This window comes from Girardinichthys multiradiatus, chromosome 18, assembly GCF_021462225.1.
Source record: "Girardinichthys multiradiatus isolate DD_20200921_A chromosome 18, DD_fGirMul_XY1, whole genome shotgun sequence".
Classification (NCBI taxonomy): domain Eukaryota; kingdom Metazoa; phylum Chordata; class Actinopteri; order Cyprinodontiformes; family Goodeidae; genus Girardinichthys; species Girardinichthys multiradiatus.
This window is the reverse complement of record NC_061810.1, coordinates 20,956,695-20,984,669: the sequence shown is the minus strand read 5'-3', so window position 1 is coordinate 20,984,669 and position 27,975 is coordinate 20,956,695. Positions and strand designations below refer to the sequence as shown.

At 39.6% G+C, this 27,975-nt stretch overlaps 5 protein-coding genes across 16 annotated transcripts in view; 2 read left to right on the top strand and 3 right to left on the bottom strand.

Annotated features, from left to right (window-relative positions):
- agfg1a (ArfGAP with FG repeats 1a) overlaps positions 1-4,436 on the bottom strand; it is a 31,963-nt gene extending 27,527 nt beyond the window's left edge. For all 7 annotated transcript variants that reach the window (XM_047391281.1, XM_047391285.1, XM_047391282.1 and 4 more), the window contains exon 1: positions 4,264-4,436. In XM_047391281.1, coding sequence (XP_047247237.1) covers positions 4,264-4,430 — 167 coding nt within the window. In that variant the 5' untranslated portion in view covers positions 4,431-4,436. The remainder of the gene's footprint in view (positions 1-4,263) is intronic.
- A 2,315-nt stretch (positions 4,437-6,751) lies between these two features.
- On the bottom strand, positions 6,752-9,426 carry mrpl44 (mitochondrial ribosomal protein L44). Of its 3 annotated transcripts, none has more exons than XM_047391529.1 (4): positions 9,300-9,426; positions 7,579-8,047; positions 7,291-7,469; positions 6,752-7,156 (listed from the first exon to the last, which is right to left on the bottom strand). In XM_047391529.1, exons 1-4 carry the CDS (start codon positions 9,347-9,349, stop codon positions 6,985-6,987), a joined length of 870 nt encoding a protein of 289 aa, XP_047247485.1. In that variant the 5' UTR covers positions 9,350-9,426; the 3' UTR covers positions 6,752-6,984. The 3 variants fall into 3 exon arrangements, with proteins under 3 accessions (XP_047247485.1, XP_047247487.1, XP_047247484.1); XM_047391531.1 differs by having other exon boundaries at positions 9,168-9,304; XM_047391528.1 differs by lacking the exon at positions 9,300-9,426 and adding an exon at positions 8,369-8,777.
- On the top strand, positions 8,801-10,835 carry dnaaf1 (dynein axonemal assembly factor 1). Its single transcript, XM_047391527.1, has 2 exons — positions 8,801-9,741; positions 9,825-10,835. Exons 1-2 carry the CDS (start codon positions 8,805-8,807, stop codon positions 10,574-10,576), a joined length of 1,689 nt encoding a protein of 562 aa, XP_047247483.1. The 5' UTR covers positions 8,801-8,804; the 3' UTR covers positions 10,577-10,835.
- Positions 10,836-10,837: 2 nt separating this feature from the next.
- Positions 10,838-16,042, bottom strand: mffa (mitochondrial fission factor a). 3 transcript variants are annotated; one of them, XM_047391532.1, is made up of 8 exons: positions 15,835-16,042; positions 15,176-15,395; positions 13,766-13,935; positions 13,561-13,643; positions 12,784-12,945; positions 11,776-11,832; positions 11,502-11,586; positions 10,838-11,416 (listed from the first exon to the last, which is right to left on the bottom strand). In XM_047391532.1, the coding sequence occupies exons 2-8, from the start codon at positions 15,387-15,389 to the stop codon at positions 11,285-11,287; spliced, it is 903 nt and encodes a 300-aa protein (XP_047247488.1). In that variant the 5' UTR covers positions 15,390-15,395; positions 15,835-16,042; the 3' UTR covers positions 10,838-11,284. The 3 variants fall into 3 exon arrangements, with proteins under 3 accessions (XP_047247488.1, XP_047247489.1, XP_047247490.1); XM_047391533.1 differs by lacking the exon at positions 12,784-12,945; XM_047391534.1 differs by lacking the exons at positions 11,776-11,832; positions 12,784-12,945 and having other exon boundaries at positions 15,835-16,041.
- Positions 16,043-16,981: 939 nt separating this feature from the next.
- Positions 16,982-27,975, top strand: part of megf6 (multiple EGF like domains 6) — a 68,965-nt gene continuing 57,971 nt past the window's right edge. For both annotated transcript variants that reach the window (XM_047392660.1, XM_047392659.1), the window contains exons 1-4: positions 16,982-17,243; positions 18,112-18,246; positions 19,408-19,517; positions 19,694-19,798. In XM_047392660.1, the coding sequence (XP_047248616.1) occupies positions 17,161-17,243; positions 18,112-18,246; positions 19,408-19,517; positions 19,694-19,798 (433 nt within the window). In that variant the 5' untranslated portion in view covers positions 16,982-17,160. The remainder of the gene's footprint in view (positions 17,244-18,111; positions 18,247-19,407; positions 19,518-19,693; positions 19,799-27,975) is intronic.

Here is a 27,975-nt window from a genome sequence, read left to right as displayed (position 1 = left end):
AAATATAATGTGAACATCTCTATCCGCTGAGGTCCCACTGAGGGGTTCTAATTCAAGTTGGATCATCTTATCTGCTGTGGTTTGTGTCTTCATTTTATTCCCTGCATTGAGTAAAAATGGTAAACATAATTCGTTTGCATTTATTGGGATAGCTGTTGTTTGTTTAAAATGTATGAATCGACTGGAAGGTGTATAACAGGTCCCGGGTCGGATCTCATCCATGAAGACACGCGAGGTAAAGGCGCTCCATACCCACGGATCTGCTATTTCACAGCACTCAGTGGCTTTGGGTAATTTGTTTTATAAGGAGATTTAGATTGCAGAAGTTAAAAGGGAATTACAGGGTGCTTCTACCATCACAATTCTGCAGAGATCAGCGAAGTCTGCTCCACATTTCCAACAACCAGAAGTCTACAAAATTTCACTACATGTATGCCGAGCGGCACAGTGTATGAAAATAGTATCACATATTGCACAGTAAAATAATTATGACCTTGTCTCTACTGTACACCGAATAGCTGAGCCAGAGAACTCAACTCATTTGCATACTGAAACAGCTCGAGGGTGAGAAAAACTGGCAGTACTAAGTCTCATAAGAGTGGAGGAGCTTACATGAAGCCCAAAATAACTGCTAAAGAGAAAATGTTTAATATCTAATCCGCAGTTTTACAAAAGTGCCTTTAAAAATTAAACCGAATTGTTTGAATAAGCATAACTTTTATACTTTGAAATAGCGCCTGGCAGATTTTTATTACATTAGGCGTGTGTGACACTTGGCCCCTTTTTAATGTCATCTTCTGGCTTCTACATCCCTGCTGACTCAGGACACGCAGGCTGAGTGGGGTTCCTTCCTGCCAGGAGCAATTTACCAGAAAGAGACATTGTAAATGGTGTTCCTCCTGGGAAGGTCCCCACCTTCACCAGGAATGTGTTTACATAGCAGATTCCAACACCACCCATTAAATAACCACAACTAAAAGAGGGAGTTGGTGGTTATAAGGAGAAGAATAAGTGGTTGTGTCCCTGTCATCATCTCTGAAAAAGTCACAACCAAGAAATTGTCCAAATTGTAACTAAAAATAACTGGATTCAAAGAAATCATTTTAAAAAAATTTACTTTTGGGTTTCTAGCTACAATATGTTTGTATATAAAAATAAATAAATGACTGTTTTGTAAAATTGTTAGTAAAAACTTTATTTATTTTTTACTCAAGATAGTTTTATTGCAACTTTCTTTTTCCTTTTTTTAAACAAACTTTTCCAAAAAATAAACACAAAATCTCATTCCAACCATGAACAAACACTGCTGCTGGATAATTCATCATATTAAACAGCTTTCAATAAGAACTTGTAATGAACTCTTGTAATTGTATGAATAAAAAAAGGATGTTCTGTCACAAGTTAAGACTTTTTTGATCAGTGAATTACAGACGAAGGATTATTTGAACTAGTCTTCTCTGTGTGGTCACCATATTGTAAAGAGTCCCACAGCAGCATGTTGCCTTATCATTCTTGTACTTATACAGTCCATTGTGCGAATTAAAAGCGTTTAGAGCAGCCAATGGTTGCCAGCTGTCAGGCCTTTCATTGCATTGCAGCTTGTACAGTTAAAATCTTCAGTGTCTTTGCGCTGACACTGAACTCTGTAAATTCACCCAATATTTACCCTATTTTACTTATATCTATACTGTTTAGCTAAATAATTAAGCACATGAAGAGTCTGCCATATTAATGCCACAAGAATACAACTCAGTTGAATCTCAGCTGAGTTGATGTCCGAATAATAACTTATTTTAAGGGACTGAGTATATCTGTGATGCTATAGAAACATGTTCATGTGTTATTTGTTGCTCAGCCTACAGCCCTCTCCCCTCCTTTGGCAGGCATCCATCTACCTTCTTCCCTCTCCAATGACAGCCTCTAGCCATCACTTCCAGCTCTAGGTTGGAGAAGTTCGCTTCTCTGACTTAGAATAAAACCCCTTGTAAAAATTGCAAGACATTTGAGCATACATAGTGTGACAAAGTCAGCAGTTGGCTCTTGCTTTTGCACTACAGTTGCACACGAAATTTGTGAGTCCTTGGCACAACAGTTCAAGTTTTGGAGCTGAATGCTGCTTATATGAAATACAAAGTTGACCATTAATACATCCTTTATTTTCACTTAATGAATGAAAATGGAGTCCTTACACAGCTGCTGCTCACTGTGAGTGCATCAGGTTTAACCTTCCTGGCAGTTCCTGGCTGGGGCAGATCTCCTCAGTATGCTGTACCAGAATGTGATAGTTATTTTGAAAACTAAAAGTATTAGGATTGGCATGTTGGAAATCTTTCACTGTGCTAAATCACTCCCACTTTCTCCAGAGCATGCAGTCTCTCAGTAAACCAGGAACTCCCACTATACTTTACCACGTTTCTACAGAATTGGGCAACCGAGTGATTTGGCATTGTGCCCTATCCAACAGTCAAGGGAAATAAAGACCCCACCCCAGAATAAATCCAGATTTTCTAGATACTCAAAAAAAAAAATAATTCTGAAACTTTCCCGAGCTCAACATGTAATTGCAAAGTATTTCCTTCACAATGTTACATCACTGCTCATGCTTGCTAGGGTAGAGTGCTTCAGACATTCCAGCTCAAAATAAAAAGACAACTATAGTTTGTTTTTAAATACTCATTTATGAAAACTTTAAACATGTGTTTTTGATAAGGTCCTGTCAACTCACATTTGTTTCTTTTCAAGAATAAGAAATGCAGAGGAAATCACTTTTAAAACAATTAGCATGATTCAAAACAATTTCAATGTCAATCTGATCCTAAGGTGGTCTCCTCCATGTGCTTTGTCACTCCAAACGTTTAGAAACAAGATAGACAGACGGTGACCTGCTCTTCCAGCAACTTCCTGTTGCACACATGCATCACATGCTGCTGATATAGCAGACAAGTGGGGCCACACCACTTCCTGAGCCTACAGTTACAACCAGCCTGAAGCACATCTCAAATAGAGAGGAAAACAGTTATCTCAAACAATTAAAAGGTCTCATAGGTCAGCATAAGATATGTCTCCTAGATATGCAACTCTTCTTTTCAGATTCAAGTCAACATAAGCACAGGACCACATCACACCTATAATTCTACTGTAAGATAAATATAAGGTTAAGGGAATGTGAAACAAAAGTACTTTTTGTTATACTGAATCAAAAAGGTATTCCACTATTCGTTCATGAAAAATATATAGTTTGATGCCTTACATGTTCATCATAGGAGGTTTCAGCTAGAAATATTAAACTGAAAAAGCAATGTTACACTTCCATCAAATTCAAGATTGTGTACTTTTTACAGTGATTGTGTTACTGCATACTGTTATGACAGAATACTGTAAAAAGAGGTGTGATTGACTTAGTGACCCTCTACAGAGCATGGATGTAATAGATTGCTTTAATAATATGGATTTCTGTCCAAATATACCAACATTCACATACACTGACAACACAACATCTTTTAACCTACTAACAGCTGCATAAAAGGCACTATATTTGCTAAGCCCAAATCCTAAACTACAGAGTCCTGGCTACACAACTGCACCACAAGGCTTTAAGTGGGACAATACAAAATCCATCCAGTTACACTGTAACTACTAGTTTATTCAATGTGTTTTGGAGCTTTGCAGACTAAGGATTTCGTATGATGTATCTTAATCAGCTAATTGAATTGAAATTGTAGCTCTGAGTCTTGTCAGAGACCCATTAAGGGGTAAGAAATGTGTTGTATAAGTATCAGATACAACCCTGATGATGGCATAACCACTGCTAAAACAGTTATCGGTCACATCTCTAAATAACACGACACTGACACGGGCAGGTGTCAATTTTACAACCCAAAAATATTACTCAAATCAATGGCTGCAATAACTAATGTGACTCTTTCTAACGTTAACAGCAACTGGTAGCAGCATCTGGCTACATGCTTATCTGTAGCTTCCAAGTGCCAGATAAGTTCACTGGCTAGCACTGGAAGCTAAAGTTAACTAGCATCGAGGGTGGTCGCCCTTTCACTTCCATTGTGGGGGCACTGACAAGTCATGTACCCCGCCCAATACAGCACAACCAGACAATGTCAAGCATCAAAACCCACTCACTAACCTCTGTGGATAGATATTTCTAACGTTAGCCTACACTAACGGGTTCGGTTCGCTCCTTATTTAAAACACTATATAATATGCCTAAAAGCTGTGGCTTACGTCTGTGTGCAACTTAATACTCACAAGATGCCAGAGCAGGAGGTACACACGAAGGAACCCACAGTCATGTTGGCATAGGTTGGGCCGCGCTGGTCGCAGTCAAAGCACTTTCTATTGGGAGACAAACTCGTCATTTCTCTCAGCATCTTCAGATGTTTCTCCTCCTGTTTTCGTTTCGCGCTCGCCGCCATGGTGAAGGATACCTTAAATGAGAGCTGGGAGGTCAGCTACAAATAAAACAAAGGGCTGTGCTCTTTAACGGTTGCCGACCTGATGCTAACGGCAGATAGGGGCGGCTCTGTTGTCAGGGGCGGCCTGGCGTCTCCTCGAACAAGGAGTTTCAGGATGCGCGTCAGAGGAGACAAGAGAAGCTCTGCCGTCTACTTCCGCTTTCGTTAATATCCCGTTACGCTTTGCCTCTTTTTACATCCGGGACAATTGTTAAATTATTTTTGACCTTTTATGTTAGATGTAGATTTGTACTTAAAAGGATAAATAGACGTAATTGTGACAACGCAGTTATTTTAGAAATCTTTACTATGTGTGGAAATAAAGCTATTTTATTCCAGATAACTGTAGTAATCTGTTCTTTACATTATTTAGCTCCAGTTATAAATTCAAGGTTTATGAAAACGTATGTTCTGGTGAACCCTAATCTCTAAAAATAACGACCAAAGGTTTCAAGTGCAATAACCATCTTGCTTGTACTATCTTTGACAATACTCACGGCAGTTTATTTTTAAAACACACCAGCGCCACGGTGTGGATTAGCGTCATTACTGCGATACTACTGTAGAGACTGTTCAACAATTTCCGAAAATATTGACCCAAGAACAATTTGTTTATTGGGTATTACATGTTAAAATTAGCAGCTGTGTGTTTAAAGAAATATGCGCCTGGTAAATTCTTTGCTGCCGTAAGAGAGAACATGCAGTGCAAATGTATTAAAGCTCCTTGACCGTTTTTACATTTTCTCATTTCACGTCCACAGTTTAATGTATTTTTTTCCGTAGTAATACATTAATCTGAAGTAGAAAAAAAAAAAATAGACGGTTTTCATTTTTATCAATGTTTTTTTTTATTTTGTAAATGAAAATCTGAAAATGTGGCATGCATATGTATTCAGCACCCTTCCCTCTGATACACATAAATACAACTCAGTGTACCCAATTATCTTCAGAATGCATCTGATTGGTGAATAGAGTATACCTGTCTGTAATTAATCTCAGAATAAATACAGCTATTCTGTGAAATCCTCATAGGTTTGTTAAAGAACATTATCAAACAGACAGCACCATTAAGGAACACAGCACAGATCAGGGGTAATGTTGTGGGGAGGTTTAAAGCAGAGTTGGGTTAAAAACCTATTTTCCAAAGCTTTGGACAATTCAGAGATCACTGGACATGGACCTCCTCCTAAACTGCCAGGTTGTGCAAGAGGTGCATTAGAACAACAATCAATTGAAAAGCCATAAGGCCCATAGTAACTCTGGAAGAGCTAATGATATCCACAGCTCAGGTGGGATACTGGCAATTGACTTCACGAATTTGCCTTTTGGTTGTCCTTCTCTCTAAAGGATAGACAACAAAAGTGTTAATTATTGTTGAAAGAAAGCCACAAGTCCAATTTGCTGTTTTCCACAAGCCTAGTAGGAGGCATAGCAAAGAGCAAAGAGGTGCTCTTGTCAGGTGGGGGCACAAATAAACTTAGTCAGCCTGCTGAAAGCTGCAAGTGGAAGAAAACCACAGGAGCACAGGATAATGCTGTGGGGGTCTGTTTCATGAGCAGGGACAGCGAGCTGGTCAAAATTGATGAGAAGCTTGATTGAGCTAAATACACGGAAATCCTAGACGTAAATCTGTTAGAGGCTGCATAAAACCTGAGGTTGGGTTGAAGGTTCACCTTCTACCAGGACAACCCTAAACATCCAGCTAGAGCTACGGTGGAATGAGCTAGATCAAAGAATATTCATATATTAGAATGGTCGAGTAAAAGTCCAGTCCTAAATCCAATTATGAATCCGTTATAATGCTTAAGATTCAATGTTCATAGACTTACTCAAACCAATCTGACTTGGTTTGAAATATTTTAGTAACTAAATGTGCAAAACACATACTCCAAAGGAATTGCAGTTGTTATTGAAACAAAAAGTGGTTCTTCAATGTAATTATTCATGGGGGTTGAACACAAACCCAAACACTTTTCAAACTTTCAAATAACCCATGAATCCTTTAATTGTGCACTACTACTGTTTTGGTCTATGACATCAAATCCCAAATAAAATTGGCATCTGAAGTTTTATCATGACAATACTAAAGTTAATCATGCTACATCTTTTAATGAGGAATATACTCCGTATTTGGCATTTAAACACTTTAAATGCAGTAAACCGAGCTTTATGTCAAGTAGATTGAAAGGCAGAATACCATCTACATGCCTGCATTAAATTTTAGAGCATTTATATATCTACAAGCAGAAATTGGGAATTAACAAAATCACAATATGCCCATACTCATACATAAATTTTATTATATGTGAGTTATATAACAAAATACAAAGCACACCACAGAGCAGCTGCATTATTTACAGAAATCCCAAATGTAAGCGCTATTATAAGCACAGAACTATTCTCATTGCACCATTACGTCTAACAGATGGCCTTTGATGTTCTTGTTTGTCTGTGGTAATGACAACTGAAATCCAAATATAGTAAATGTAGCAGATTTTTGTTCATTTGTCAGCTGCTACTGACTGACTGACTGAAGCAACATCTGCTGACGCTGCTGTTGTGGAGAGAAGTCAAACGGTGTGCGGTTCTCAGTGTAGCCATAAAGTTTGCGTAGAGCCACACGGGCTGCTTCTTCCTCAGCTCCAACAAGCGTCTCTCCTGGACCTTGAGCCAGGAGTTTCGTGTCACTGGATGATGCAGAAAATAAGTCAAACATGAGTGTGATACAAACATAAACTTTATGATTTCTAAAGTTCTGATTTGTATGAGTCGGACATTCAGAAAATTAAGACACTACATATATGTATGACCGCACAAGTACCTGTACAAGCCGACAAAGTAGAGTGGCAGGACAGTACTGGCTCCAGCAGACCGGATGAGACGAGGCTCTGGCAGAGGAAGGTTTCTCTTTGTAAGCTCCTCCACCAGCAGTCCCATTGGATTCACCACAGTCCACATATCAAACAGATCCTTCCCTATCAGCTGAGTCAACAGAAAATCCTATAGGGTAGCGCAGAGGATGGAGATGAGGATTATACTACTGTAGAACTGAGAGAACAAACTTAAGACATTTAATTTAAAAGCCAATGAGTACCAACGAATTTCTTACTCTTAGGAAGAATGCAGCTCGCTCTGCCCCACTGCTCTCCTCCAGAGCTCCAATCACAGCCATGAATGTGGAATTCAGCACCTCGTCTGGAACAGGGAACTCCGCACTCATTGTAAGGTCCTCAATGGCAAGATTTCTTGCAACATAAGTCACGACGGACGGACTGGTGAGGTGCCCCACAATGCACTCAACCCCCTCATGTGGCAGGCTAGGGAAGCTTGCTCTGCACCAGTCGGTCAGGAAGCTTTTGGTCAAGCCTGCGCCCTTTTCACTCAACTGAAGATTATCCTTCAGAGCCAGGGCCGTGGTCTCAGAGTCCACGCCTAGCTGCTTTCTCCTCTCCTGCTCCGCCTGTAAGTAACATGGATTGATGAAGGCTACTTTAAGTAGTTCCAGAGAGAAGTTTTCATGGAGACGGGAGCTGAAAGCCTGAACCTCTGAATGGTAATCCCAGTTAGGGTGTTGCCACCTGAAAGACAGTCAAATAGGGAACAAAGTCATTTCAATACATATTACACCAAAATGTGAAGAAAATGAGCAGTTTGTGCTGCTGGGGTGCTGAAAATATAGATCGTAAATGTAATGCACGTTTAAGAATCATATACACTTGTCATTACTCTGATTGAGGTGGTGGAGGCAACAATGTTCCTGCAATCTGAAACAAAACAAAGTAATAAATTGCTCTAGTTACCTTTTTTTTTTTTTTTCTATGAATAAAAAAACAATACCACACAGACTCCTGAACGAGTGGCCTTGAGATGCTCTCCAGCATTAGCTAAATGTTAGTTACCGTGGCTTCGGTGGCGGAGGTCCTTCAAGCTTTAGCTTCTTCGCCATGAGGAGGGTGTATGCTTTCATCCATCGTTTCTTCTCCCTAACCTGTGTTAGTGAAGGGCTTCTGGAAACCAGCTGGCACTGCAACCTAAACGTTAGCACGCTGCGGTTTAGCATGTAGCCCGCCGCCATGTTTCCCCCAAGACAGTGGAGTGTGTTACCTTTAAAAGTGTCCGACACGAACAGAACGCGCTGACTGGGCGTAACCATGGAAACCGACGTAAACCGTAGTTAACGTTCACAACATATTGAGTTGTCGCATGATATTTATCCAGTTTAAAAGTCTACAACCTGCCTTTCAGTACATTTCCGCGACGAATTAAATACCTTGGTCTCTTGTGTCGGTTTATTTAGTATATTTTTGGAGAATTACACCGCTGGATTACAAGAAGATGGATGATAAGGTGACTGCAGAAAGTCCGTCGGAAAGAGGAGAAACCGCCGACACTTCAGACACCAAAGAATCAGGTGGGATTATAAAAGATGAATTTCAAGAAAAAAAGAAAAATGGCAAACAAAGGGAGTCCACAATGCCAGAAGAAAAGCAATCAGAGCCAAGGATGACCAAGAAGTTCCTCAAAGACCACTGCAAGATGAACAAACTGTACTCCACACCATGTCTGAATGACACTCTGTATCTGCATTTCAAGGGTTTCTCCACCATTGAGAACTTAGAGGAGTACACAGGGCTCAAGTGTCTCTGGCTGGAAAGCAATGGGCTCCGGAGGATTGAGAACCTGGATGCTCAAACTGACCTTCGCTGCCTGTTCCTCCAGCAGAACCTCATTTACAAGCTGGAAAACCTGGAATCTCTGAAGAAACTCTGCACCCTGAATGTCTCCAACAACTACATCCGCATCATGGAGAACATCGCCTGCCTTCCTCACCTCAGCACTCTGCAAATATCCCATAACAAACTGGAGAGTGTAAAGGACATAGATCATCTGACTCAGTGTCCGGCCATCAGTGTGCTGGACTTGTCTCACAATCTGTTACACGACCCCGAGATCCTCCATGTGCTCGAGGCGATGCCAGAACTGCGAGTGCTGAATCTGATGGGAAACGAGGTGGTGAAGAAAATCCCAAACTACAGGAAGACGATGATTGTACATCTTAAGCGGCTCACCTTCCTCGATGACCGCCCCGTGTTCCCCAAAGACAGGGCGTGTGCGGAGGCATGGGCCAAGGGAGGCCTGGAGGGGGAGCGAATGGAGAGGGGAGAATGGGAGACACGGGACAGAAGGAAAATCCAGGAAAGCTTGGATGGAATGGCGAGGATTCGTGAAAAGGCGCAGGAGAGAAAACGCCTGCGAGACTTTCAAGAGAAGGGTGAGCATTTTTCTAAAACTTTCTAAAACACAGTTATTAGTGAACGTTGAGAGTTTAACTGTATAATCGCTTCTCTCTGTTAGGGGAAATAGAATCAGCCCCAACTCCAGTAATGTTTAATGAGGAAAACAACTCCAAGTATTTATCTTCCTCTAAAGCAGAGACGGGTCAAGACTTCATGCAGGACGGCCTGAAAACTCGTGAAGATTTTGTTCAGTGTCAAATATTTGAACAGCAGGTTGGCGTTATTGAGGCAAACAGCCGAGATGTAAAAATTGATCAATCGCAGAATAAGCATGAAACAGAAGAGGAAGTATTGGAGAACTCACTACAAGATGGGCAGATACTGCAGACAGACGTGGGAGAAGAAAAGCATAAATTAATGAAGAATAACAAAGATAAAGATGAGCTTACATCATCACATGGTCCTGGACCATTAGCTACAGAGCTAGAGGATGAAGAGCAGCTGGAAACCATTCACCTTCCCATTAGCCGTTCACTGCGTATCGACGAGCTCCCAGACTTGGAAGATGTGGATCCAGGAGACCTCACTGGAATGAACCATCAGCAGGTCTTCAGGCCAAAAACAGAAGTCATATCGGGAGGCCGTGATGAGGAGACACCAACTGGGAACCAGAGCGGTGGCATCTTCAGCTTTGGTCACAATGGGAAATCATTGTTTGTAATAAGCGACTGCAACAAAACAACTGGGCTCTCTCATAATTCAACATCACTGGTCTATCCAGAGGATGAGGAAGTTGTTACCCACAACCAAGAACCTAAATCCAGTCAGCCTTCCCCAGTAAAAAGCTGCCTGATTGAGGAACTGGACTGATACCTTCAGATGTAAACATGGTATTTTTATACAGGACTAGCCTCCTGTGGGTTTATATGAAATCTGAAAACTTTAATCTGAAACCCAAATGTAGCAGTAAGAATAGAGTTGGAAATGACCTTTTGTCTTTGCATATTAGGGTTCAACATCAGTTTGTGTGGCTACAAGTTTTAACCCCAGTTTTAGTGAAAACGTTGAAATCCAGTCTTAGTTCATTTTTATTTCAGTTCTGGCATTAATAAAAACACAGAACAACACTTTACAGGTATAACTTTAATTATTTGCATTACAGTTCCTAGGGGATGTCGCACAATTTTCTCCCTGCAATAAATATTTAACATGTTACCATACAACAAAACATCTCCACGCTGTAAGTTGGGTCTTCTGGTTTCATGACCAATGCAATACTGTTTCGTGAATCTTCCCACAGCTCTAGGTACCATGAACAAATATTTACAAATCAATCAGCAATGGGCGAGAAAGATCGGAATAAAAGCGAAACAAGAACATGGACAAGATGAGATGCGTGTAGAAAAATAAAACTGTACATGTTTTAAATAAACAAACGCAAAATACCAACCCTGTGCAGGTTAGGCCTCATAAACCCCAAGATGTTTTAACACAAGGACTGAGTGGAGCGAGAAACTAATATCTGATACACTGAATAAGGAGTGGTGTCTACCCCAGAGGCAGAAATACAGACCAGTTCTAACGCCGCAACCACACCCAAGTGTTAATGAGCCAGAAAGCAACACTGATCGAGTACATAATCATTTCTCGCTTGGCTCTCTCCTTGTTCTCCTCTTCCAAGTGTTGGAGTCTCCGGTTCAACTTGATGAGCTGTTGAGACAGATAAAAAACTAATTGTTTCTCATTGTCCACAAAGGTTTCAGTCATCTGCTATAAAGTATTTGTTAAAACTAACCTGCCGTCGAAGTGTTGTTGCATCGACTACTGTTATGTCATCAGCAGGCCCTTCCAGAGAGCTCTCATATGTCGACAATGCAAGCCTAAAAAACAAAACTCCTCTTAGATATTTTACTGAATCAGCCATAGCAGCTGGTAACATTTCTGACAGGTATCCGTACGCCCTGAGAAATTCATAACATTATTTGAAATCATCCTAAACAAGTACTCTATGCGAGAAAGGATGACGACAAGGCAAGAGAAGGAGAATATGAGGTGCCAGGTGAAGTTACCTGGAATCAGCCATGGGGTTGGAGCCCAAAGCTGACCCCCCTCGCAGTGATGGTTTGCTAAAGAGGTGGGGAAACACAAAGAAGGAAGAAGGCAGAAAGAGATCTAGAAAAACACAGTGTTGCACATAACGCACAAGCGACTAGCGTCCTTTGAACCCACATGGCTGAGCTTTCTAGACATTCTACAATGTCACAGTTAACACCAGGGCTTCTAACTTTGATATGTTCCACGTGTTTTTGGAAAAAGATCACAACTGGGAAGCATTTTAAGAAGCCTCTCCTATTCCTCACATGGGGCGGAGCCAAAGGTGGGGCTGAAGATGATGCAATTGTGCTTTCACCTCTAGTGAACCTATGCAAGACTATATGTTTAAAGTTTGCAGAGTTCGGAAACTGAGAGGAAGGTGAGAGCAAAAATGTTTGAAAGAATTCAAAGATACTTTTTGCAGAGGGATGAAATCATTAGCCAAGTTACCTCAGTATACCCGATTTATTTTAGCCACAAACACTTGGCATGTAACAAGTTTTGAATTTTAAGTAGGAAATTAAGAATTGAAACTGTTCCCTTTACAAGGACTTTATTTTAATGCAGAACCAGAGTGGAATCGATCTTCTTTAGAAAGATAACGGAGATTCTTAACCTTCGTGCAAAGATCAATCAGTTTAACTTCAAAAACAAGTCTCACGAGATGCCCAGCTTTCGCTGTCAGAAATACAGCCAACTATCTTAATCACGAGTATCAAGTCATCTCCTATGTCCTATTTTATTATTAAAAACTTCTAAATACCCTCATTACCATTATCTGTGTTTAATCCTGCGACTTAATATTGGTATTAAGAATGACAGGTGTTAAAACAGTCCCCCAGTAGTACTAAAGAGCAGAAATCTACAAAGATTGGAATAAATTGCTGGGAAAACATTTGAGGCTTGTATTAGGCTGATGATAATCTTTGCAGCCATAAAAAGGCAAAAAAAAAAAAAAAATGACCATACAGTTCGGAGGTCACCTGCGTGGGTTCTCATCCATGACCTCCAGGACCTGCTGGTAGGCCCGACGTGTAGTGGACTGGATGAAAGATAGAACACCGCTAGCGCTGTACACGTTGCGATCTTCAGCCACGTTGAGGGAAGGGCGTGACTGCTTAGTGGTCGGGGGGTGTGATGTTGCACTGCCCAGTGCCCACCGTTACAAGGAGCAAATTTAAAGGGAAAAAAGGGAAAAGGGCAGAAGAGGAGGAAGGAAAGGGAGAGAAATGAGGAAAAAGTACGATCCCCCACTGACTTCATTAAAGCCAGATCAAAGCAAACAAAAGCAGCAGCATAAGAAACCTGCCAGTCACTTTACGCAATAAACAGAAAAAGGCTAATTCCTCTCCCATCACCTGAAAGCAAAGTGATGAACAGTGCTGTGATGCGTGTGTGACCTGGATGGAAAAACGTCTTCCCTTTACAAGTATCTATCGACATCTTTAAAACCAAGATTTTACTCTTTGCCACAGCCGAATTATCTATCAAATAACCAAAGCGCACAGAGCATAATCAAAGCCTGTAATTTATAGATGTATCAAACAATAATGATAGTTGACTAGTGCAGTTGCTTTCTGTTTTAACTGCAAGAAACAAAAGTCCTGCCAGAGATGCAGCCACAGGTGACCAGATGCAAGATGACAGTGGACCAAAAGAAAAGTTGGAGCTATAAGGACGGCACAGCTTGATACTACATGCGTACATCAGAAGAGGCAAAACAGCACAGCTAATGGTGGCACCTGATGACAAATACTTACGCTGAGTCATTATGGGTCAGTTGACGGACAGCTGCATTCTCGCTGGCGGAACGCTCCCGCCGTAAACGTCCCTGGGGTCGCACCTATATGAAAACAATGCAGACAGCTGAGTTAACGAGGTCTTAAGGTAAGGATGTTACGTCACCAGGTAGATCTCAGGCCTCTTGTACTTGCACAACAAATAACTTGTATGTTTATGACCTACCACCTCATCGGTGCCTGGAGCTATTGGATGCTCCTCTTCCAAAAAGTGCAGGGGTCCCTCAGTGAGGGTCAGGACTCTGGGTGGAGTTTTCAGTGCCAGAGTTTCAAGGGGTGTTGACTGGATGAGGTCCAAGTCTCTGGGTCTAGAGAACTGGGGGTCAGTAGCATCTCCTGACAAATCACATGAGCGAAACCAAACAATGTGAAATAATTTGAACACACAAACAAATAGTGCAAAATAGTTTTATTTTCAGTTTTGAGCAGCTGACATGATACTGATGATGGCAAAACGTGAAGGGGTGATATTTGGATTTGTGTTGCTTATAAGTAGTTGTTAAAACGTCATATCTGCTCTGGAGGATGCACAGTATAAGGAAATCATGAGATAACAATATTATTGTTACACGGTGCAATGAAATGATCAGCTGCAATAAATACACGTTCTACTGTCCTTATTTGACAAGGCAAGGCTTCCAACACTTCCTGTGACTTGTATTCTCTTGGGCACTATGACCTGTCAGGTGTGGACACCGGTCAAAGTGAGAATCCATCCAAATAGATGAATCTAAGCATTAATTCCTGACACTATAACAAATGTTGCATTCCAAATAGACTTCCATGATATTAATATTGCACTAAATTGTATTGCAAGTTAAAGGTATTTGTGATATATTGTGCAGCCCTAGATAAAAGGTGCAGATTGTGTACATTATAAAGAGCTTTCTAAAAACTATTTTTTTTAGGTTTTTAAACACAACAATGAGTATGAAACATCTATCTTTAAAGACAGTAATATAGTAGTGGGGTTTATTACATGTATGTTGCACAAATCAACATAATGATTTGGTCAAGAACTGTTTTCTGGCCTTTTTGTATATGAACAAACTTGGATCTGGTTAATTTTAAAACACTTAGACGTGCCCAACCAGGACTACATTATCCTGCCCAAAACATAGATTCTCTACAGCACAATTTGTGATCTTTATTAGATGTTTGCAAGGAAATATGAACACTGGAAGGAAATGTAAACACTGCAGCTTCAAAGCTTTATTTGGAGCTAAACCTGTCAAATGTTAAAAATCATGCGTCAATTCTAAAACCCTGACTTAAGTTGTCTAGAAGCCAAAACGAAAAACCTCTTTTTAAACATAAATATACACTTATTAGTAGGTTCTCATTCAGAGATTCATGCTAAAATACTGACGACTAAGTTGTTAAACCAAGTTATAATGTAGGAAGTCATGGATAAAAGAACCCATTTAAATTTAAATGTGAAAATAGTGTGTTTTTGGTAAATGCTCATTTTTACCAGAAAACTGGAAAACCAAAACATTTTAATACTACATTTTCTTTAATCTATAATGATCCAGAAAATATCACTAAAACTGAGAAGATGTTGCAGCACAACAACCTGAAATCACGATCCTCTCTGGCACTTGCATTATGACGCTGGGGGGCACTTCCTGTAAACCAACACTGAGCTCGTCGTGCGCTTGAGGAGCCACTTTCAGCTTCTGAGGGATGCGCATCTTCTGGCTTATCCCCTCGGTGTACTCCAGCTCATACTGGATGCGGTTTATCTCCGCCATCTCTACCGTCGGGGATGGAAATGCTGCTCTACTCATTGGGCTCTGCGGATTTAAGACAGGAGCAGTTATGAGTCCCAACATGACCTCTGTTCGTTTCATTTTCCAGCTCTTTTTGTGTTGACACAGATTGTGGTTTCTTTATTTATCTCCTCTGGAGTTTTGTGAAAATAGGACAGTGAAGGCCTGCAGTTGGAAACCACGAACTCGTGACACTAACATATAATAATAACCGAACAAAAACAGCAAAACCGCAGTGAAAGCAGCAGTAATTTATGATGCCTAACTATGCTAACATTAAGACAGCATTGACCTTTTATTAACAAGATTATAGAAAACATTTTACCAATAAAAACGATCGCTCACAATATTTATAATGCCTGTCTATCTACCTAACTCAGTAATGTGGTCAGAAAGCTCACGAAGTGTAAGACAACTTAGCCTTCTCGCCATTTCAAGCTAGCACTTTAGCGCTGTTTCTTACCGTGCGGTTTGTTGCTTAACGCAGCAATGTCTCTAAAAAATGTACTTTTCAAATAAAACCAGGAAGGGACGTCTGTAGATGTTCCGGTGGATGCACCTAGGACTTAAATTTCCAAATAGCGTAGTTGTCTAACATCTCTTTGTATTCATTTGAGAGAGGAGGCTCCTCTCGCTCTTTGCCCTGTCTGTACTTTAAACAGGAAATGATCCTTGCAGTCGGAAGTTACGTTTTAAGTTGACTACAAATTAAAAGCAGAACTGAAAGAAACGTTTTTCAATTTCAAATAATATTTAGAATGTCAAGACTGTTATAAAAGTGCTTTTCGTTATTTTCTTAACTGTATGCACACTTCTAATAGACCCACATTTCTTGATTTTTCTGAGCTATTCATAGACACGTCGTTTTATCTTTTCGTTAAAATTTAAATTAGTTTTATTTGAGACTGAAAATGCTTTTGATTAAGTCGTGTTATTTATTTTTCTTTATGCAGACTTTTTTGTTTTGCTTTTTTTTCCTTTTTTTCCCTGCTTACAATAATTGGGTCCCACCAGTAGCCTATAATTTTCCTTTGATTTCATTATAGCGTATGCACCTAATGCCTTATAATTAATACTTTAAGTATGTACCCATTTCATTCTTTCAATTCATTTTTTTACTTCATTTTTACAATTGTTTTATACATTTTTAAACTATTATGCATCATTTTCCTTTTATTCTTCAGTGTTTGCTGGTAGACAAAGGCTAGAAAAATAACTGGTGGGTTACTTCCACAGCAGTCCTCCCCATGTCAGTATGACAGCTGACAGATTAAAATGGGAACTGGTTTGTTTTCAATCCTGCTGATGGTTCACAACATTTTATATTTGTCTAAACGTACCTGCCATAAATGGACAAAATGTCCTATTTGTTTCGTGGATGCTTGTGTTGTCATTGTACCTTGGTGCCTTTTTTGATTGCTTCAGTAGAATGCTTGTTCACTCTAACCAGTCAATGTCACTGTAATATGTGGAAGGAAGTTGAAAAGCCACAAACAAACAAACAAAAAACAAGCTGCGACAATAAAACAGGCGCATGTCAGTAAACCCCCCACTACCCCCTACCCGGGGGTTTGTGGGTGGTGCATTTAACACGGGGGCTCTCAAAGGCTCAGAAAGTCGCCCCTCTACTTAATCAGTAGCATTAACAGGAGTTAACATCAATGCAAGAGCCAAAAAACCCCGAGCCATGTCTAAAGGAGGACTTCCATGAATGTCAGGATGCTCTGGATTTAACTACGAGTCTGCGCAGCTGAATCTTTAACAAGCGTATCTGTCAGCAGCTGGAATTATGTTTCCAAAGATTTTCTATTTATGTGTTAAGTTATTTAGCGCTATGCAGATCGCGTCATCTGCGGACCTGCAGCCTGGCATGTAAGTAACAAATTGGGTCTTTTCCATTGTTGTTAATTGGTAGTTTAATGTTGACTTACAAGATGAATGAGACAAGGCTGCGTTCACATGCAGTGAAATAACTCGGAATTAGGACGTTGATTTTGAAAGAAGAATAAGGGACCCCAGTTTTTGGAAATAACGAACGTTGTTTCTATCCATTCCCTGTGGCCTGTGCTACTTTTAGTGCCCACTGGGGGTCTTTATTTCAGGTCCCACATAAGAACGGATATTTACACACTACAGCAGTTTTACATTGTCTACTTCCAAGGAAATGTTACTTTTGTTTGTTTGTCTATATGGTGCTCTACTACCGATTTCTAGTTTCAGATAAACTATGCGGGACATTAAAGGAGGATTCTTTTCATTAGAGGACAACCACAGCACTTCCTATAATTAACTTCAAGCTTTATTGAAGCCAGATGCTGTGTGGAGGCAGACAGCTGCAAGTGTTGAAAGTTACCTGTATTTACAACACAGATGAATTCAGGCTAACTCAACACAGGTCGTTACAGTTCATGCCTGTAGATATGCATCATAAGTAATGACCTCTTGGTAGTGCATGCATGCTCTGAACTTGTATTAAATTTTTCCTTGATGCATGGGTTGTTGGATGATAAATTTAAAATAAAGACTTAAATGGTTAGGTGCAGCGGCCTGATGTCCTGTTTTATCACACAGCTGATGTTCAAATTCAGTTATATTTACTGAATGTAAAATCAAGATAACTGTCTACACAAACGCATGAGCTGCCAAGGAGGATCACCCCACCATCAGAATAAAGTCCACCATGCACAATGGCAAATAGTATTACTGCATCACTCTTTTCTGTACTTTTCCCCATGCAAAGGCCAAATGTTTGCACCAACCAGGAGGTGTCCATGTTGGGGATCCGTCAACCCTGTGTTCAGGGGTTTACCCGCATGGTGAAGGTGTGGAAGCAAGGCTGCACAGGCCACAGATGGTGCGTGGGATATGAGAGAAGGTAGGAACCATCCAGTTTATTTCACATTCCACACATGTACTTTTTAACATCAGAGATGTGTTTTCTATCATAACCTACAAACAGTGCCCTGCAAAGCTTTTTCACATTTTGTCATGTTACGACAACAACCATAAATGTATTTTATGGAGATATTTGATGATAAAACAAAAATGGGACAGAAATACTGTATAATCTGAAAAGGGTGGTGTGCAATGGTCTTCAGCCCCTCTAAGGTAAATACTTTGTCGAGCCATCTTTCACTGCCAATATAGCGGCAAGCTATAATAATAACAGTCTTGCACATCAAAAGAGAGCTTGTGTGGCTATTGCTCTTTAAGTAATAGCTCAAGTAAGGTCAGACTGGATGAAGAGCATCTTTGAGCAAAAGTTTCCAAGCTTTCCAACTGATTTTGAACTAGTTTTAAGTTTGGGCAATCTAATACATCAACGTGCTTTGATCTAAATCATTCTATTGTAGCTCTGACTGTAACTTTAACCCTGTTGTCCTGCTGAAAGGTGAACCTCCACTATTTCCCTGTATTTAGCTTTATGCATCTTCCCATCATCTATGACCACCTTTCCAGTCCCTGCTGAAGAAAAGGATCTCCACAGCATTATGCTGCCACTACTATATTTCTACCTGTGGATGGTGTGCTAATTGTGAAATGCGTTTTTAGTTGTCAGAGTTTCATGCAGCCTAAAACATTTAATTTTGGTCTCATCTAACCTGAGTACCCTATTCCTCTCCACTGTGTGGAGAGTGGATACACTTTTCAGATCATTCCTTGTAAAGAAAAAGAAGTTGAAGTCCCAATAAAAATAAACACAAGTTTGTGGAGGTAACATGACAAAAGAGTTCAACAGGTATTTAGTAGATTTTGCTTCTTTGCTAGCCCAAGCAACAGTTGCAATATACGAAGTCAAGGATGGCCAACCTTAGATTTCTTTCTTTGCCACTTAGGATTGCTGAATATAAATGCAATAACCAGACAATTCAGTTTACTATAAAAAGGAACTGATGTAATTGCTAAGTTATACTACTGATATTAAACCAACAGGATTGTTTGTACAACATTATACAAGATTGTTGTTGTATGTTAACAAAATCATATAGTACAGCCTTTAAAAATATGCACATGTAACAGAATCTTTCCTCCTCAGGACTACTTACTACACATTATACAAGCAAGCGTACAGCATGGATTTTCATACTGTCTATCAGTGCTGCCCCGGCTGGACTCAGAAGAATAATGAGATGGGCTGTCTACATAGTGAGTAACTAACTAAGCTTCATGCACATGTACCCAGCCCATATCTGTAATAAATTGATTTGAAATATTCATTATATGGAAAACTGCCCTCTTAGTTTAAAGAACTGCTTTAGGTGTTGCGAGTGAGAACAGAACTGAAAAACACCAGCAACATGATGATGTTAAATTATCCACAGGGGTGTGCAGTGCTAATGCCTGTCTTAATGGTGGGAGATGTATAGAGATGGGCAATCATGTGTGTCGCTGTCCATTGGGCTTCAAAGGACTGCAGTGCCAGTATGGTAATTATTTTAATTTCACTTTCAAGAATACTGACCAAATAAACAAATGCTCTGGTTTTTGACACCTTTTGCACTTTATGAAACCATGTTTTAAGTTTTGTTCAGATATAACAATCACTGAACTTTGCTATGTTTGCAGAAAGCAACACATTCATTAAGCTTTATTAGTTGTTCTCAAACTTATCCTTTACCTTTGTAAAATCACAAAGCAGTGATTGGATAAGAGTACTCTATGGGTTCCCTGTTGAAGGTAGAAAAAGTTGTTTCTTGAGGGATTCATTGCTTTTAATGAGATATTGAGGCAAAGTCATGGAATTTCCTATTTTATTTGGTCAAAGGTTTTTATACAATTCTGTTTTTTAAATGAATAAGGTTTAGTTTTGTGAGTGTAAACATAAAAGGATAACTGGACATTTTGGACATGATTTGGTTTGTAAAGTTTGGCTTTTGTCATGCTACATCCGCATACATCAGTATCTTTTATTGTGATTAAATCTTAGTATAAATAAAGCTGTTCTGTGAAGGTCTCAGATGTTGTTAGAGAACATTAATCAGAATCAGAATCAGAATCCGAATCAGAAAAGCTTTATTGCCAAGTACGTTTTTGGACATACAAGGAATTTGTTTTGGCGTAGTCGGTGCAATGCAGTACAAATTAAACAGTATAAACATATCTACAATATAATATAAATATATGTGCACAGTTTTAAGTGAGTGAACAAACATGAGACTGAGAAACACGGCAGACAGGTCAGGCATAAAGTTGTAGAGAACTTTAAAGCAGGGTTAGGTTATAAAATACATATATAAAATATATAAAAGGTTTGAGCATCTCATAAAGTACTGCACAGTACATCATTTGGAAATGAAAATAGTGTGGTAGAACTGCAAACCTACATAGACACGACTGTCCACCTAAACTGACAGGCAGGGAAGGAAGCATTTATCCGAGCAGCAGCCATGAGCCAAGGTAAATCTAGAGGACCTGCAGAGAACCACAGCTGAGATGGGGGATTCTCTTGACAGGACAATGATTAGTTGTGCATTCTTTAAATCTGGCTTTTATGGAAGAGTGACAAAAGAAAGTTATTGTTAAAAGAAATACTTAAAGCATGTTTGCAGTTTTCTTCAATCCATTTAGGAGATACAGCAAGAAGAAGAAGGTGTTCTGGTCAGGTGAGACCGAAACAAACCTTTTGGCTTACAGTACATACAAAAGGTTTTGTGTGGAGGAAAACAAACGCTGCACACCACTGTGAACACAGCATCTCCCTGTTGAAACAGGGTAGTGGCAGCATCATGCTGTTGGCATGTGTCAAATCTAGATTTAAATGCAACTTAGGTTCTGCAGCAAGACTTGAAAATTGATGTTCAGAGATACTCTTCATCCAATATGACGGAACTTTATTATTTAACAAAAAATATTTTTAGAAGAGCAAAGCTATTGGAGACATTCCCCAAGAGGCACGCAGCTGCATTTGCAGCAAATGTGGTCCGACTATAAATGCGCGGCACACTTTTAAGATTTTTTAAGCCCCCCCCAAAAATAAACGGTTTGTGACAAAATGTGAAAAACTTTAAGAGAGATAAAACTTTTTGAAAGGCACTGTATAGCAGGTTACAATAGGGACTATTTCACATTGTTTCTACTCATTTATTTGGCTAGTGCACATGCATTTGATTGTATCATTTTACAGAGCCAAAAATTGTCTAGAATGTTATTGTCTTTTGAAAGCTGACTGACCTGAAAGCCAGCTATGATAAAGGAAGAGGACGTATTGCAGTAAGTATAACCTCAAACACCTAAATGTAAGGAATAGTACATGATTTCTGAGTATTTCTGATCTCTGAGTATATTCTTACTTACATGGTTGCCTGTATGTTTATCATCTGTCCAAACTTAAGCGGTTTATACTCGTTAATAGAAGGGTAGTTGTTGTTGTTTTAGAAAGCTCTTGTAGAGACAGAATGCTGTGCAAAGAATATTTTGGTCAGTAACCCCACATGCTTGTAAACAGAGAAACACTCAAGTACATTGCAGAGGTTATCCAGTCGGATTCTTCAACCTTCCCAGAAGGGAAAGGCCTGTCTGTGGACTGCCAGGGATTTTAAACAGTCCCCCACTTGATGCATTTCACAAAGATGGTTCATGTTTGTTAGAGGCAGGACCTTGCATTTGTTTTTACACCAGCTCTTTGGTTTTCATTCTTCAAGGAGGCAGTTTGTGATCATAAAGGATAATTGTTTTTCATCCTTCTTTGCATTCCATTTTGTGCTGTTATCCATTGTGGTTTTGGTCTTTTCACTTTGTGAAATATTTTACTTTCTCCTGTCTCCGCTGACGGATTTATCCGCTCACTTCTGCTGGACTCATTATATAGACTCAAGCCAAGCGCCCGTGTTCAGCCAGGTTCCTTTACTAAACCCCCATTGAAACAGTAGCAAACACGCAGGCAACTGAACTGGGTTTTTACGGATATTAGAAATGGATAGTTTTTGCTGATTGATTTAATGTGATTATGCCTTTAGATATTAATTCATCATATTTTTGAAAATGTTTATTATTATTCTAAAATACATAAAGGAATCAGGTAATACCCAGAATGTTTGAGAGCTTTTCTAGAAATTATGAGAGCATAAATGTAAACATTCTCTGTGTTTGACCTACACTTAGAAGATGTGCATGATTATGTCTGTGCATCCGTCTGTCCTGTGTGTGTGTGTGTTTGTGTGTATATCTACATGTCCCTGCATTGATATGTGCACAGAAGTGAAGGCAGACATTGTCTAACCTTAAAGTGTGGGGGTCGGTCACAAAGGGAGAAGTGGGCAGAGCACCTCCATGGGGGACAGAAGCAGCCCCCCAAAGTCAGCTCATATGGGAGGCAGTATCTTACCTGCAGTACAAAACAATTTAAACATCTTAATTGTTTATGCCATACTAGTAAAGACCTACAACACATATTTCTTGGTACCACTCACTGAATACAGTCCAGTTAATACAGAAAGTACAAACTCAAGAACTAACCTTTATACTTATATAATATTAGGTTTATATCTGGCATGCTGATATATATTTTGGGTCTATTCATGACATTATAAACAAGAAAGATGAAACTTAAATTATAGTGAATGTGGAACGCTCTATTTGTGTTGTGAACTTTAACATTCCTCAGTGACGGATTTGGTACTGCTTCCATTCAGTTATGATGGAGGAAAAACAGATACAGTAAAGGCCTGGGAATTTTGATCTGTTTTACTTTTTCTTGGGCTAACACTGTAAGGTAATAAACAGTCTGGATTTAGCTCAAATTGTGTGCCGAAATGTTGGACCTGGATCTGTAATAGTTGCATTTGTCCCTGCTCTTGAATGCCACAAGGTCTCACTTTTAATGGATCAAAATTTTGCTTGAGGTCAAACTGGTGCAAGAGTCTACATAAAATTAAGAGGCAACGGGCACATGAGAATAAGGACAGAAACCATCTGGTCCTCGCTAAAGATGTCTGGGTGTTTTCAAAGTACTTTTGAGAATAGCAGTTCTGGGCAATACCGAAGACTGGATCCTGTTATTTAAGAGGGTTTTTATAACAGCAATCAAAGGCCGGAGTTTTTATTGTTTTTGACAGAAATGGATGATTGACATTGTGGTCCTACAAATGCCTGCGCCACTCCAAATGTTTTATTCTATATAAGGAACATGTAAAAACAAGATGAATTTTAACTTGTTTTAGGACATGTTGGAGCATTCTTTGTTTTTTGTTTCTAATTTACAACCTTTGGGCTTTATATAAAAAGGGGTAGAGTCATTCATTTATAAGCAAAACAACATCTAAATTTATTTAAACACTGGCATCCTCACATTATAAAAGAAAATATTACAAATACATTATATCAATTATCGACATAATGCTTATGTGTGCAGCTTTGGTTTTTGTTAAAAACGTATTTATTTTTAATGTATGGGGTGACTGAAGTCATTTTTGTCTTAACTTCAGACTTTCTCATGTGTTGGTTTTTGTTTTTATTGGGGTTACTGGTTCTGGATTTGGCTTTGACATGATTCCTGATCTCAGTCCTCGTCACATATAGAGCCTCTCAAAAAGCTCCCCAAATCAACACATTTGCTGTAATTACAGCTGGAAATCTGCAAGGAGTGTGTCTCTACCAGCTTTTGCCCACTCTGCTTTGGAAAACAACTCAGGCTCACTTGTATTGGCTGGAGATCTTGTGTGAACTTTATTTTTTTAAGTCTTCCACAGATTCTAAATTAGATATAGATCTGAACTTTGACTCGGCCATTTTAGTAGAAGAATGTAATTTCATCTAAAACAATCCATTGTAGCTCTTGCTGTATGTTTAGGGCATGTTGACATGCCCACTTAAAATGAGTAAAATTATATGCAGGCGTCTCACATTCGGACCACATGATGAGAGCATCATTACACGGCATTTTGAAGGTTTGCTGCATTCGAACCTCAGACATTTAGTTTGGTGTGCTCCTGGCTGTTAAAGTGAAAGTGAATACCATGGTAAGATTGAAAGAGCTGCCCAAGGACTTCAGAAATAAGCCTGTAGCAGCAATTGAGTCTGGGAAGTCATTTAAAGAGAACTCAAACGAGTTTAAAAAGGACACTCAAAACATCTGGCAACATGCCCAGTTCAAGCAGGTTCACTCTGATACAAAAAAAAAAGTCTTCTGAAAATTAAGGAAAAAAGTGAAGGGCACACTAAAATGTGCCAGATAGAAAGTAGACAAAGACCTTCCAAAAAAGTGTTCTTTGGACATATGAGTCTGAAATGTAACCTTTTTGTATACCAGAAAGAGGATATATTTTGAATAAACCAAATACAGCATTCAAACTAATCTAATACTATAATGATAATAATGAAAAGTGCTGGGCCCAGTCAAAGCCCAGATCTTGAGCTCATTGAGATGACTGGGGTGACTTGTAATGGGCTGTACACGCAAGAAGTCCCTCTAACATCTCACAGCTGAAAGTGTGGAGAGGGGCAAACTTTCCTCAGACTGATATAGGTGAGAGGGTGGATTAAATTATGCTACATTGTGTTTAACTTTGATGGAGCTGGAGATTGAAGATTTAACTCTTTGCAGTTTCAACAAAAATCAAAAGCCCACAGTCTGAGATGTTTGATATGATGGATGAAGGATGGTTGCCCTAAACACTGAGATATGGTAACAGCACAGCTACAGCTGGTATTGGCTTTCAGACTTGTCAGCATATACGATGAGTCTGGCAATTACAGCAGAGATGCTTACTCAGCTAGCCACCACAGAGCCACCACAAGACAAAACATTTGCACATATTAGTATAGGGTTTATTATACTATGTCTTCATTCGTTTTTGTCAAATACAGTGATTGTGCTCTGAGGCTTGCATATATTTTAATAAGTTTTTCTGGGCTTGAATAAACCTGTGCATATCACCATTTCTAGATTGTAGTTTGAGGAAAATGTTTATGCAAAGATCTGTTATCATCTCTTCTCTGTATAAATGAATCCCAATCCTGTATTAAATCCCCTCCTTTCTGCTGCATTCATATAATAAATCCCTGCATATAATAAAAATTAAAAGAAATCTGCTCATTGGTAATCCTCACTGCTCTAAAGGGTTACATGTCTGGTGAAATGAACTGATACTAATAGATGTACTTTATGATTTGCTGCCGTAGAGCATCCAAATGCAGCGAGGAGCAGGCAAGAGGTGAAACAGGCAGAGTGAACTATACAAATATTTTATACATATTAAAAAGATGCAGAAATAAAACAAAACAGGAAAAACTAGAAAGAACAGGAGGATCACACTCAGCAAAAAAGACAAGCCTGAATGAACATGAGTAGGTCTAATGACTTGAGTGAAAAAAGCTGAAAGAAAAACTGGAGGACAGAGACAACTGGTGGAACTAATGGGAGAAACGTTTAAACAGAAACTCAGAAACCAGAGAACAGTATGGTCCAACACGAGAATGTGAAAAAACAAAACAAATCAAAAGAAACTTTGAAACAACAGGAAAGCAATAGTTAAATGATACAAAGTGCACAAAAGGAACCAGACTACCAACATAAAACAGAAATGACGGTCTTCAAATGAAAAATAAAATAGTAAAGAATGCAACTCAAATCAGAATCTTAACCAAAACACGAAAAGCTAAAAGTACACCAAACCACACAACCAAAGTCACAAGGATCACAACAAGAAATGTTTTCCTTTGAATTTATGCAAGGGGTTTAGCTCAGAGGTTGAGCTGGTTACAAATAAAACATAGTATAGTAACAACTTTGTCAACAAGGCCCATTTCTGTAATGACAGAGTACAAAAAGACAAAGCCTGTCTAATCCCATTGGTTGTTTTTACAGTTTAAGAGAACAAAGATGTCTTTTACAGGTTTGGAGTGAATTATTGACCTCAAGTTAACTGGTATGCCGTTAACTAGTATTTTTTACCAATCTTCCTGGCACATGTAGTGCTGAAAACGTTGTGTGTAGAAGTGTAGGAGTCATCAACGTTTTAGTTTCGATATTTAGCTGTTCTGCAGAGGACACAGTAACCTCTGATAAATCAAATGCAAGTTTACTCTACCTTTACAAATCCCCCTACAGGTGACGTATTGAGCATGTTCTTCTATTTGGTGATGAAATTACAGTTTATATGTTTAATTGCAAAACAATATTTTGTCTCTAAGATTACACTTCAATAATACATAAATAAAACAGCATTCGACCTGCAGCAACCAAAGACTATGTAGTCAGGGTTAGTCGATGGGTCACTGACCTCAGCCCAATATCTGATCCAAGAAACACACTTGCTCCAGATGTTTCGGCTGCACACTTATGATGTGAACCTCCCGTTTCACCACATCCCAAAGGTGCTCTTTTGGATTGAGATCTGGTGACTTTGGAGGCCATTTGAGGACATGGATCTTTATGTTCAATAAATCAAATTGATAATATTTGAACATCAAAAGATGGGTATACTGTGCTCATAAAGGCTTGGGCATGATCAGAAACAACGTTCAGGTTGACTGAGAAGTTCAAACTAGGCTAAATTGTTATTAGGGGAGAGAAAAAGTGGCAAGAAAATATCCCACACACCATTACACAACCACCAGCAACTTCAACTGTTTAGACAAGGCAGGATGGATCCATATTTTCATGTTCTTTATATCAAATTCTGGCCTTACCATCTGAACGTCGCAGGTGACTGGGACCAAGTGTTATCTTCTGCTCCTGTAGCCCATATATTTCAATCACTGCAAACACTTTCACCAGAGAGAAACTCCTAAGCATCAGGCAGTCCTCTCTGGGCATTATTTCTCCTGCTTTCATCAATTCAGTGATTTTTTTCTTAGATCCGGGTTGGAAGCGAGGCAGCTCTCTGTGGGATTTTCCAAAGATGCAGATAGGGGAAATATGCAAGCTTGTTTGTCAAGCTTTGCATGCAGGTATATCTCTCCACCTGGCTAATGTCTGCTCCTCAGTGAACAAAACAGATGAGCTGATCCTTCCTAGCACAAGGAACTCGGACTTCTTCGGTTGTGTCATCCCCAGGAAACACACCATCATGGGGTTAAATGACTACAGACCTGTCAACCTGATGGCTGTGGTCATAAAATCCTTTGAGCAACTGGTGTTGAAGCATTTAAAGGACACCACCGGAACCAACTGCTGGACCCCTTGCAGTTTGCTTACTGGGCAAACAGGTCAGCAGATGATGCAGTCAGTTTGGGACTACACTTCATCCTGCACCACCTCGACCATCCAGGGACATATGCCAGGATCCTGTTTATAGACTTCAGCTTGGCCTTCAACACCATCAACCAAAACTTTCTCCACCAGAAGCTCACACTGCTCACATTGTGGCAGTGGCTCTCTGGCTTCCTGACTGACCGGGAGCAGCAGGAAAAGATGGGGAGCATCTTATTCTGCTTAAGAATCATCAGCACAGGCGCCCCCCAGTGGTTTGTTCTCTCACCTCTCCTCTCTTTGCACAAATAATTGCACCTCAGCTGACTTGTTTGTGAATCTCCTGAACTTTGCAGATGACACCACAGACTGTACTTCTTGAGGCAATTCAAGAAGTTTAACCTACCCCAGGAGCTACTGGTCATCTTCTACATTGCCATTATCCAGTCTGTCCTGTGTTAGTCCATCATTGTG

What these genes read in the sequence shown, in the direction of transcription:
- mffa (XM_047391532.1), bottom strand. Translation starts at nt 15,389, where the DNA reads ATGAGTAGAGCAGCATTTCCATCCCCGACGGTAGAGATGGCGGAGATA. An exon ending in CTCCAGGCACCGATGAGGTG is followed by an intron (nt 13,644 to 13,765) that starts GTAGGTCATAAA and finishes GTTTTCATATAG; the next exon opens with GTGCGACCCCAGGGACGTTT. An exon ending in CAACAACACTTCGACGGCAG is followed by an intron (nt 11,417 to 11,501) that starts GTTAGTTTTAAC and finishes CTGTCTCAACAG; the next exon opens with CTCATCAAGTTGAACCGGAG.
- dnaaf1 (XM_047391527.1), top strand. Translation starts at nt 8,805, where the DNA reads ATGGATGATAAGGTGACTGCAGAAAGTCCGTCGGAAAGAGGAGAAACC. An exon ending in GCGAGACTTTCAAGAGAAGG is followed by an intron (nt 9,742 to 9,824) that starts GTGAGCATTTTT and finishes TCTCTCTGTTAG; the next exon opens with GGGAAATAGAATCAGCCCCA.
- mrpl44 (XM_047391528.1), bottom strand. Translation starts at nt 8,622, where the DNA reads ATGGTTACGCCCAGTCAGCGCGTTCTGTTCGTGTCGGACACTTTTAAA. An exon ending in GAGCTGCATTCTTCCTAAGA is followed by an intron (nt 7,470 to 7,578) that starts GTAAGAAATTCG and finishes GCTACCCTATAG; the next exon opens with GATTTTCTGTTGACTCAGCT. An exon ending in TACTTTGTCGGCTTGTACAG is followed by an intron (nt 7,157 to 7,290) that starts GTACTTGTGCGG and finishes TGCATCATCCAG; the next exon opens with TGACACGAAACTCCTGGCTC.